This window comes from Lithobates pipiens, unplaced genomic scaffold, assembly GCF_037356315.1.
Source record: "Lithobates pipiens isolate NorthernLeopardFrog02 unplaced genomic scaffold, aLitPip1_a1.2 Scaffold_16, whole genome shotgun sequence".
NCBI classification, from domain to species: Eukaryota; Metazoa; Chordata; class Amphibia; order Anura; family Ranidae; genus Lithobates; species Lithobates pipiens.
Genome location: NW_027507748.1, coordinates 374,526,429 through 374,539,074, shown reverse-complemented (window position 1 = coordinate 374,539,074; position 12,646 = coordinate 374,526,429). Strand labels below are relative to the sequence as shown.

General features: G+C 42.5%; 1 protein-coding gene across 1 annotated transcript in view; it reads left to right on the top strand.

The window, feature by feature from the left end:
- Positions 1 to 12,646, top strand: part of CA4 (carbonic anhydrase 4) — a 131,030-nt gene that overhangs the window by 88,425 nt on the left and 29,959 nt on the right. Inside the window, exon 9 of the mRNA XM_077482142.1 lies at positions 11,683 to 11,733. Within this exon, the coding sequence (XP_077338268.1) occupies positions 11,683 to 11,733 (51 nt within the window). The remainder of the gene's footprint in view (positions 1 to 11,682; positions 11,734 to 12,646) is intronic.

The window sequence follows — 12,646 nt, the reverse complement described above, 5'->3', positions numbered from 1 at the left end:
GTTATTTTCTATTCTAATCTATTCTTTTCTATTCTATTTTAAAAAAAAATCCATTATATTCAAATTTCAAAAGATGGTTATATTCTTTCTTTTTTATTCTATTGGTGTCTATTTTATTCCATTCTATTCTGTTCTTTTATTTACTATTCTATTTTGTTCTGTTTTACTCTATTATATTATATTCTTTTATTTTCTGATATATTATCTTCTATTCTATTTGATTTTTTTCTTTTCCATTCCTTTATTTTCTATTCTATTTTATTTTATTCTCTTTTATTCACTTTTCGAAAACTTCAAATTGGAAAACTATTTGAATTTGAAAACTATTCAAAATTAATTCAAAAACCATTTGAATCGATTCAAATAAAAATTCAGAAAATTCAAATAGATTCTGATCGTATAAACGAAACAAATTCTGAAAAACAAATTAAATGGGTTAAACTAATTTAACTAAACTAATTTATGTATATAGTGAATCAAAACTAAACAAAACAATTTTTTTTGTTCTGCACATGTCTAGAATTAATCGCTCAGTGAGCAGTCTGCTCTGTATCTACAGTAACCCTTCAACACCCAGTCCTAGTGCATGCATCTTAACTATCAGCTCCTATTCATGTTCATTAAAGCGGAGGTCCACCCTAAAGTGGACCTTCCACTCATTGGAATCCTCCCCCCCTCCGGCGCCACAATTGGCACCTTTCAGGGGGGAGGGTACCTGTACAGTACAGGTATCTGCACCCACTTCCGGGATAGCTCTCTGCGGAAAGGGGCGTAGATTACGCCCCTTTCCGAAAGTCCCCCGCTGCCTGCTGGGAAACACACAGATCCCAGAGGCAGCGGGTCCATCCTTATTGCACAGCGCGACTCGCGCATGCGCAGTAGGGAACCGGGAAATGAAGCCGAAAGGCTCCACTTCCTGATTCCCATACCCAAGATGGCAGCGGCAGCACCCGAGAGACGATCGAGAGATCGGCTTCGGGTGGCGACATTGCGGGCGCGCTGGGCGGGTAAGTGTCCTTATTTTAAAAGTCAGCAGCTGCAGTATTTGTAGCTGCTGGCTTTTAAAATAAAAAACGGCGGAACTCCCGGCGGACTCCCGCTTTAAGGTGATACTAAAGTCTCCTTTTTTTTCAAAAGATGTCATATTTACATGCTCTGTGAAGTGGTTTTGCACAGAGCAGCCCAGTTCATCCTCCTCTTGGGTCCCTCTTCAGCGCTCCTGGCCCCTCCCTCCTGCCCCACAGCAAGCAGCTTGCTGTGGGGGCACCGGAGCTGAGCCACTGCTCTGTGTGTCCATTCAAATACAGACCCATGGCTCAGCCCCATCCCCTCTCTCCTCATTGGCACACTGACTTTGACAGCAGTGGGAGCCAATGACACCCTGCTGCTGTCTCACCCAATGACAGCTAAGACTCTTGTGCAACATTGCTGGATCGAGAGGGGGCTCAGGTAAATATTAGGTGGGCTGGGGGAGGAGCTGCAGCACACAGAAGGTTTTTCATATTAAAGTGGTTGTTAATCCACCTATACCAAATTATGTAATCCCCTTCCTTACATGAAAATCTAATGTGCAGTGTGTGTGGTTTATAAAAATGATTCCGCAAAATACCTTATTTACATCGCTGCGGGGTGCTCATGTGATGTGCCAGCACACTACTTCCTTGATCCGAGCACTACAATGGGATCGTCGGGAGGCCACATGAGCGCCCCAGGATGCTGTAAATAAGGTATTTTGCAGAATAATTTTTACAAAACACACACACTGCACATTAGATCTTCATGTAAGGAAGGGGATAACATGATTTTTCACTGGTAATTTTAACAGTTATAGCGGCCGGAGGGGCAGGGAGGAGATGGCTAACACAGACACACAGAGCTGATAGCCAGGGAGGGAGGGGGAGAGGGAGAGAGGAGAGACAGCAGATGACAGAGGCATGTAAACTGTCCATGGTAATCGGGGGATCAGCAGCCATGATTACCATGGTCAGCACACCATGGGGGACACAGGAACTAGCAGGATCAACCAGGTTTTTTTAGAACATTTTTTAGGGTTACAACCACTTTAATGCATAGAATGCATTAGGATCAAAAACCTTCTGACTTTAGCTATTGACTGCAAAGCAGGTTGAAAACCCCTTTTCACAAAAGCCGACAATATATCTATTGATCTTGGGTCCATGCTCTGCAGGCTCCTAAGATAAAAAATAATAAATGCACATTTTTACCTGCAAAAAATGTGCATTTTTTTTTTTTAAAGTGAAATTAATCTTTAACAGTGCAGAAATCTAAATATTTTCGAACCTATCAAACATCATGCTCCAAAACTGCAGGGCCTTATGCCTTTTACTAAATCCGCTACATGACATTTGCCCCATAGAAGCTAGTAGCCAATAGCTTTGGTCTCGTAATTTAATCTGAGCATGCGTGACACTTTGTCCGTCGGAATTCTCTACAAAGGATCGGAAAAAGTCTGATCGGATTTTGTTGTCCAGCTCTCAAACTTTTTCCGTCGGAATTTCAGAAGGAAAAAGTCCGATAGAGCCCACACATGATCGGATTTTCCGATAACACAATCCGATCGGACCTTGTCTGTCGGAATTTACGACCGTGCGTACAAGGCATTACAGTAAAGAACCCTATTTTCTTATAATTTTAATGAATGGCCACAAGTCTTGTTAAACTTACTTCCGTGAAAAAGTTTTATCCCTATTGTGGGGTCACCAGTACGGTATTTGCAAATTAAAATCATATTCCCTCTCAAGCATCTCTTCTCCAGAGAGAATAAGTTCAGTGCTCGCAACCTTTCCTCATAACTAATATCCTCCAGTCCCTTTATTAGATTTGTTGCCTTCTTTGTACTCGCTCCATTTCCAGTACATCCTTCCTGAGGACTGGTGCCCAGAACTAGACAGCATACTCCAGGTGCGGCCGGATCAAAGTCTTGTAGAGTGGGATAATTATCGCTTTATCCCTGGCGTTAATCCCCTTTTTAATGCATGCCAATATTCTGTTTGCTTTGTTAGCAGCAGCTTGGCATTGCTGAGCCTATCATCTACTAGGACCCCCAGGTCCTTTTCCATCCTAGATTCCCCCAGAGGTCCACCCCCTAGTGAGTAGATTGCATTTATATTTTTGCCACCCAAATGCAAAATTTTTCTACATTAAACCTCATTTGCCATGTAGTTGCCCACCCCAATAATTTGTTCAGATCTTCTTGCAAGGTTTCCACATCATAAATTATCGCCCTGCTTAGCTTAGTGTCGTTCGCAAATATCGATATTGAACTGTTTACCCCATCCTCCAGGTCATTTATGAACAAATTAAACAGGATTGGTCCCAGCACAGAACCCTGGGGGATCCCACTTCCCACCCCTGACCATTCTGAGTATTCCCCATTAATCCCCACCCTCTGAACGCGCCCTTGAGACAGTTTTCAATCCATGTACTCACCCCACGGTCCATGCCAACTGACCTTACTTTGTACAGTAAACACTTATGGGGAACTGTGTCAAATGCTTTTTCAAAATCCAGATACACCACGTCTATGGGCCTTCCATCTAGATGGCAGCTCACCTCCTCATAGAAGGTTAATAGATTGATTTGGCAAGAACGATTCTTCATGAATCCATGCTGATTACTGCTAATGATATAGTTTTCATTACTAAAATCTTGTATATAGTCCCTTATAATCCCCTCCAAGATCCTGCATGCTATTGATGTTAGCCTAACAGGTCTGTAATTCCCAGGGATATATTTAGGCCCTTTTTTAAATATATGTGCTATGTTGGCTTTTCTCCAATCAGCTGATACCATTCCAGTCAATAGACTGTCAGAAAACACGCACTCCAAGTTTAGGAGGGAATTTTAAGGAAAAAACTTTTAGGAGTTTAAGGAAAAAAAAAATTAAATTTAAATGCCCATAAATGCAGGGTATCAGTGTCCATCTGCAGTCTTGTCCATCATTGCATCCTTGTCAGTGTCATTTGCAGCCTTGTCATGCAGCCTTGTCAGTGTCATATGCAGCTTTGTCAGTGTCATATGCAGCTTTGTCATGCAGCCTTGTCCATTATTGCACCCTTGTCAGTGTCATTTGCAGCCTTGCCATGCAGCCTTGTCCATCATTTGCAGCCTTGTCAGTGTCATATGCAGCCTTGTCATGCAGCCTTGTCCATCATTTTCTGCCTTGTCAGTGTCATATGCAGCTTTGTCAGTGTCATATGCAGCTTTGTCAGTGTCATATGCAGCTTTGTCATGCAGCCTTGTCCATCATTTGCAGCCTTGTCAGTGTCATATGCAGATTTGTCATGCAGCCTTGTCCATCATAGCACCCTTGTCAGTGTCATATGCAGCTTTGTCAGTGTCATATGCAGCTTTGTCATGCAGCCTTGTCCATCGTTGCACCCTTGTCAGTGTCATTTGCAGCCTTGTCATGCAGCCTTGTTCATCATTTTCAGCCTTGTCAGTGTCATATGCAACTTTGTCATGCAGCCTTGTTCATCATAGCACCCTTGTCAGTGTCATATTCAGCTTTGTCAGTGTCATATGCAGCTTTATCATGCAGCCTTGTCCATCATTTGCAGCCTTGTCAGTTTCCTTTTTTAAGCTTTACCTTTTAAAAATGGCGCAGCTGAGATACAGATCCGGATGTCCTGTGTATTTCGGTGGCGCTCAGTAGCTCTCGGCGGCTTCGGCCAATCTCGGCCGTTCTCGACAGCTTTCTCTGCAGCTTTTGGGAGCGGCCAAAAGCTGCCGAGAATGGTCGAGAACGACCAAAAGCTGCCGCGAATGGCCGAAGGTGGTCGAAAGCTGCAGAGAATGGCCAAAAGCCGACGAGAACTCACATTCGGCTCATAATCGGCGGGGGATCGGCGTATAACACGCACCCACGATTTTCCCCTGATTTTAAGGGGAAAAAAGTGCGTGTTATACGCTGATAAATACGGTACTTAACTGAGATCCCTAAGTACCCTCAGGTGCAAGCCATCTGATCCCAGTGATTTATTATGTTAAGTTTCCCAAGTCTATTTCTAATTCTGTCCTCTGTTAGCTGTGAGGGTGCTTCCTGTAATGTGTCATGAGGACAAACACTGCAGGTTTGGTTACTGAAGCCTCCCCGATTCCCTCATGAAAACTAAAGAGAAGAATAAAATCAATACCTTCGCCATCTCCCCATCCTTTGTAACCAGATGTCATTTCTCATTCTTTATGGGGCCAGTATGGTCTGTCCTCCTTTTTTACTGTTTATATACTTAAAGAATTTCTTGGGATTTTATTTTGCTCTCCTCCACTATGTGTATTTCGTGTTCCATCTTAGCCGCCCTATTTGCACCCTTACATATCTTGTTGCATACTTTGTAAAGTCTGAATGCTGACGATGATCCCCCAGCCTTGTATTTTTTGAAAGCCTTCTTATTTGCTTTCATATGCATTTTTACATTGGAGTTAAGCCATCCAGGACTTTTGTTCGCTCTTTTAAATTTATATCCCAATGGGGTGCACTGGCTAATGCCCTCATTTAATATGCTCTTAAAGCAAACCCATCTCTCCTCTGTGTTCTTTGATTCTAAGATTTTATCCCAATTCGTATCTTCTAGCAAGGTTTAGGGATGTTGTCTCTTTTGAAATTCAGTGTCTTTGTGTTCCCCTTGTGTTTTCTATTTGTGTGATTTATATTGAAGCCAATTGACCTACGATCGCTGTTTCCTAACTTGCCCTGTATTTACACATCTGTGATTAGAACTGTATTGTTGGTAATTAGTAGTTCTAGTAATGCCTTGTTTCTAGTTGGTGCGTCTACCATCTGACCCATGAAATTGTCCTGCAAGACATTTAGGAACTGGCGAGCCTTAGACAAATGCTTGGTTCCCTCCGCCCAGTCTATGTCTGTATAATTAAAATCCCTCATTATGATAACACTCCCCATCCTTGCTGCTAATCCAAATTGTGATAGGGGGTCTGAACCCCCCTCCTCCCTCAGGTTAGGGGGCCTATAGCATACTCCCAGTATTATTTTCCCCTTAGCTTCATCCCTTTGGAGCTCTATCCATAAGGATCCCACCTCCTCCATAGCTCCCTTATTGATATCATCTCTCACATTCACTTGTACATTGTTCTTGATATATAGGCATACCCCTCCCCCTTTTTTACCTTCTCTATCCCTGCGATAAAGGGAATACCCTTGAATGGTTGTCAGCCAATCATGAGCACTGCTGAACTATGTCTCTGATCATTTTAATACCTGTTGAGCTTATAGGGGCAACTTTTGTCATTTACCTCCATTGGCTGACACATACACATAATTGTACACACCTGTGTGCAGGACCCCTGTGTGCAAGACATGCAGACTTGTGGGTCCCCAAGAAGTGAAGACACGAAGAGGAACCAGTCAAATTACTCATATCGTAACACAGGAAGCTTTGTGGCTGCCTTACTCCCATCTCCTTAGAATCGTTATCACCCCAGATATTATGACATTGATGCTCATTCTCTCCAAGCTAGAGTTGTCTCCCGAAAACCCATGGGTGGTGCCTTTGCCTGAGGGCCACGACCAAATATGTGGATATATGGCACCTAAATAGGCTCTATCAAATTCTGAGCCAAACTTCTAATGCCTAACTTCCTGCTGTGTGGGCGCAAGTGTCTTTAGTTGCTAAGATAAAAGTGGCCACTTGCCTCCTAGCAACCAGGGACACTGCACGGGCCAGCCACAACAGGTTCACGGGTTAAGTGAACACATCTAAAAATTGCGAACTTTAATTCAATAAGTGTGAAGTTAATAATTTCTCTCTATTTTCAAGGGATATAGACAAGGGATTGTCAAACAAAGGCATGGAAAGCTGGGCACTCCCATAAAGACATCTACCAATGTGAAAAACAATATTGAAAAATGCTGTTTGGCTGGGTGCAGCTCTTTTAATAAGGTGTGTTTTTAAATAAAGTGTGATGCTGTGCGCTGCCATGTTGTGACATGCTGTGCCTCTGTCTGCATTTTACCACAGCTCACCACACCTCCTGTCTGCATTGCAGTGTGCACTGAGCAAACAGTTTTTTTCCCCCCATGCAGTGACTAGTATTTATTGAGTGTGGAAAAATGCCATTCACTGCACTGCACTGCATGTGTGGAAGAGTCCTAAAGGTTTTGTGTAATTTTCATGTCTACTTAGAAGCTATGTAATAATGGTAAAGTTTCCCATAGTTATGTCCCGCCTCCCGTGCTATTTGCTTGACAATAGTTTGCCCAGCAGCCCCCAAGTGACCCCAACTGGCCATAATTCACTTCCCAATGAGTTCAGAGGAATTCACGCCAACAGTCACCTCTGTCATATTTAGTTTGATTTGCCAACTTCTGGGTGAATTTAATTGCCACGTGCACACCAGTAGCTTATGTGGCATCAGTAAAGTGGCTTGCCTCTCAGTGAGTCCAACTGTCAGCATAGTCATTAGGCAGTGTGATGCAAATAAGCCTCCCACTGCCATCTCTGTTGTAGCTGTTGAGCGAGATTAAGTCAGTAAACCCACCTCCTGACTTTGCAGCAGCCAAGCAGCTTGCATCCAATGGAGCTGACTCAGTGTAAGTTCTATAAATGGTTTAAGGGCTGACAAAAGACATTGGGCATTATATGTAATCCGAGGGTGTTATGGGTAGGTCCTACGCAGTAACGGTGCAGAAAAAAAAAATCAATATCTTACCTGCTACAGAAGAAGAACATGTCCCAGCATTGCCTTTTTTTCCATATAATGCCAAACGTTTTTCCCTACAGTGCGTTATATAATCCTGCCTGGCCCACTGACAGAGTTGCGTGTTAAATATTCCTAACTGGGTCACTCTGCATGATGTGCTTTAGAAATTTATGTTTGCCCCAGCCGTTAGGTTGTACTGTATGTTGTATATTCCAGAATGCTCTGCTATGTACAATGTCTATACTATACGCTGTAAACTATGCTGACAACAGTACTGTGCATTATATTTTCCTTCACAAACGTTTTTAAGGGAGGGCAAAAGGGGAAGCTGCCCTGGGTTCCATCATTGTTGCGGGGCCCAAAGCAGCTGCCTCATACTTGCCAACTATCCCAGTTTAAATGCCTTTATCCCTTGAAGTTTTAGTCTTGTGTTGTGTTCCGATACATCAGTGTAAAGTTCTGTTGCTGCTGCCCAGCATTGCACTATTGCCATGTACAGATGACTCACATGCAGACCCTGTGTTTACATGTAAATAAGCTTAATTTATATGAAATTAGCGACAGCATTAATATGTAAATAGCCGTGGACCGTGGCATTGATATGTAAATATAGTCATTAAGCCTAACATCAGCCTGTTATTCAAAGGTAAGCAAATTGGAGGTGGAACACTTCTTCAAAATAACATGGTGCCACATCACCCTGAATTTTAATGCACATGAATAAGCACATCTCAGCTGATGTTGTTGATGTAAAATCTCCCATTAGATTGGTTGTCAGTGTAAATTCTGCATGGCATTGGTGATCAGTGTACATTTCCCTTTACATTGGTGGTAAGTGCAGAATTGCCCTTACACTGGTAGTCAGTGTAAATACCCCTTTACATTGGTGGTCAGTGTAAATCCCCTTTAACATTGGTGGTCGGTGTAGAAGTGTCCCCTTACATTGGTGGTCAGTACAAATCTCCTTGACAATAGTTGTCAGTGTACATTTCCCCCTACATGGTGGTCATTGTATATTCCCCCTTACACTGGTGGTTGGTGTAAATGCTCTTAATGCATTGGTGTCAGTGTAGAAATTCCTATTTTCTATTGGTGGGTTGCATAAAATCCCCCATTACATGGTGGTCAGTGTAAATTCCCCCTCACATTGATAGTCACATTGATATTACATTGGTAGAATCTCCTCACTATATACTTGCCAAAGATTTCCAGATTTGCTCTACATGAGTCAGAATTTGCCACAGTGTACTGCCTAATAACTAATCCCACCACCCCCCACCACTGCCACTGATCCCATCAACCCCCCAGCATTGTCACTGGTCACACATCCCCCTCCCCCAGCATTGCCACTGATATCAGGAGTCCTAGGATCCCTAGGAGTTTTCTTTCTATTGATGGGACCCCTCCCCTCCCCAGTCCATGGTGTGCAGGCAGTGAGTAAATTATGTGCTGTAACCTTTAGCAACCAATCAGTGAGCAGTAACGCTGTGCACTAACTTCTTGCAAACAATCATTGAGTGGTAAGGATATACAGTAACCTCTAGGAACCAATCAGTGAGCAGTAATAATGCGCAGTAACCTCGAAAAATCAATTAGTGAGTGGTATGGATGTCCAGTAACCTCTCAATCAATCAGTGAGCAGTATTGATGTACAGCAATCTCTAGAAACCAATTAACAAGCAGAAGGCATGTACTGTAACATTTAGAAAATAAACAGTGACCCATAATGAGTGCGGTAACCTCTAGCAGCCAGTTAGTGAGCAGTAATGATACACTGCAACCTCTGGCAACCAATCGCAATCGCTGCCTGATCTGACTCAGTAAACTGATTTTGAGTCTAGCTGCTATTTATTGTATGTCACAAAGCACGTGGAGAGCGAAATTGCATGGAAGAAGGGGCCCAAGAAAATGTTTGCCCAGCTTCCAGTCAATATTAAAGACGACCCTGTTTTCCTTACTGTCCCACTCTTTACACTCTGCAGCATGTAATATATCTGTACCTGCCCCACTTTGTACACTATGCAACACTTTATTTCTGGCTGCCCCAAATATTCAGGCTGTGTTGTGCGTTATATTGTTTGGATAAGTGGCAGGGATGGTTCTATGTCAACAGCAGAAGAGTGAAGATTCTGGAAGTGATTGGTCTTCATTAGGGATAAGCAAATCTATCCAGATTTGAGTTCTATGAATCCTAAAATTCGGAGAACCCTTACCCGAGAATACGAATTGCATTAAAGTTTATGGGTGGTGAATGTTGTTAGTAAATTCTGCCCATTTGTAGGGCTTATAGATGAGATATTGTCAAAAACAGGAATGGTAAGCTGGACACTGCGACTGGAAATTTGTTCCAATGGCAAAATTTTATTTAAAAAAATCATACAGCAGGGAGTGAGTCCTTTTCAAGTGTCTTCGAGGGCTTTGAGGCCCCATCCTGCACTCAGTGGCAGTCACTCAGGAGATCAGATCTATGGGAGCCATTGGAAGACAAGCTTTCTCTTGTAAACACAGAAGCCAGACTTCTGTGTTTTTCAAGAGATATCGGTGAGCAAGGAGAAGAGAGCCTGAGCCAGAGGTGGTGGAACTGAGTACCACTAGTTTCAGCTGAAAAAAAGCCCTGGTTTTAGCAGCAATAATGTACATGTTTTTTCAACAAGCTGTAATAGGCCCACTTTGACCAGCAGGAAATACATTTGCCAGCATTTTGTTGAGGTTATTCCAGTTCCTGCTGATGCCAAATTGTCCTTGCACTGGCCAATTTTTATCAAACTCTCAGATAGAGCTGTTTAGACATTTACCAACCATGAGGAAGAATACAGAAACATGGCACAGGCAGATGTTTTCCTACAGGAATTAGGAATATTAGTTTGCAGATATAGTTGTGTAAAATTGGTTGGACAGTTTTAATCAGGCAGAATAGGATTACTTAAAGCAGAACTTCAGTAATTTTTCATCTTTCGATCTATTAAATCTTCTGCCCTTGTTTTAACTTTGCATAGTAAAACATTTTTTTCTGCCAAAAAATACCTTATACAGCCCACTTCCTGTTTCTTGTCTGGCCATTAGCCTAGGCTTATAACATCATGTACAGCTCTCTCTCTCTCACTCTTGTGAGAGTTTGTCAGGAAGGTGGGGGGTGAGTTATAAGAGGATCAATGAGAGCTGCAGAGCTGGGGTGTGCCTCTGTGTGTCTGTGTAAATCCAGAAAGTGAACAGACAGCAGCTTCAGCTGCCCACAGTTAAAATGGATGCAGCTAGACTCAGTGGATTGAGATTTCTACAGCAAATTTGGCAAGTACAGAATCACAGTATATAGAAAATAATATGCAAAGTGGTTGGAGGGAAGCTTCAGAATGGCAAAGATGTTTTTATTACAAATTATGTGAGCAGACTGCCGTTCCTCTTTTACCTACATATGTTTATCATTGCATACCATAGCCCCGATAAAACGCTATAACAAGAGAGAGCCTAGCTGGGAATCGCTACTTTAGTAAAACAGTTTAGAACACAAACAGCTACTTTACTTGCACTTATACTCATACAGTAAGTGGTGAATTTCTCAGTGAAGTCCAGGGTAGCTCAGGTAACACAGGTGAACAGCTAAAAGCATCCTAAGCCCAAAAAAAAAGTACCACCCTGCCCGGTCTTCTGGATAAGGTGCATGCTATTAGACTCTAGCCTAGCTGCCTGCAAGCTGGTTATAAAAGTGGAGGGCCTTTCACCTAGCTGCAGAAAGCTCTCTGAGCTGCTGAGGGAGGTAAGCTGAGGAACGGTTCTTCCCTTGGTGTGTACAGGAACTCAGGAAATTGTGTGAAAAGGAAATGGAATTGTGTCTGCATCTGTGGATGATGAGTAAATATGCTCTCTACTACAACCTACCACAATTAAACACAAACATACAAATAAATGTAGCCTTTATATTGAACTGCTAACTGCATTTTAGGACATCTATCTTGTACATTTTTACTACTGTGTTTTATTTATTTTTTATCTTTTCTCCGGTAGGTAAATCATGGTGTTATGAAGTCCAATTGTCACCTTTGGAAAACTGCATAGGTAAAAAGCCAGTATTAATTAATGTTATTACTGTATACATGAATCCAACTGGTGCCCTAAGTTGCATTTGATGATAATGCTTTTTTTTTCTTTTAAAGTGGTTGTAAACAACATTCCTGAAATCTGACCTAGGCCCATATATCTGTAGTGTTTACTTATCTCTCTCCAAAGCCCTAAGTGCCTTGTCTTTCTGCTGCTCCATTCCTCTGTTATCAGCACGATAACTTCTGACAAGTTCTCAGACACAGGACATCTGAAAGCTGGAAATGTGTATCAGGAGAGGGTGCTTAGAGGTAGATTAGCAGAGAACTTGTCTATTCAGACTGCAGCTCTGCAAGTTCCTTTGTTCCTCTGCCTATATGGAGGGGATGGAGCTGTTAGCCCAAACTCCACACCCACTGCTGGAAGAGGAAAAAAGATTTGTAACATGATGTGCACTTTCTAAAGAGTGTAGAAAGGGAAATACAGCAGATATGCAAGTAATGCCACGTACACGCGCCTGGACTTTCCGGCAGACTAGGTCCGACGGAATCAGTCCATCAGACAATCCAATCGTGTGTGGGCTAATCATTTTTCATTTAAAAAATCTGACGGACCTAGAAATAGAACATGTTTCAAATCTGTCCGATGGACTCAATCCCTATTGGGAAAACCATTCATCTGTATGCTGGTCCGACGGACCAAATACGACATAAGAGAAGCTATTGGCTACTGGCTATTGAACTTCCTTTTTTAGTCCCGTCTTACGTCATCACATTCAAAATGAACGGACTTTCGAACAGACTTAGTCCGTTCGTGTGTGTCCAAGTCCGTTCGTTTGGAAAGTCTGTCGGGAAGACCATCAGACCTAGTCTGCCGGAAAGTCCGGTCGTGTGTACGCGGCATAACACTTATGTAGGAGGAATTGTTTCAT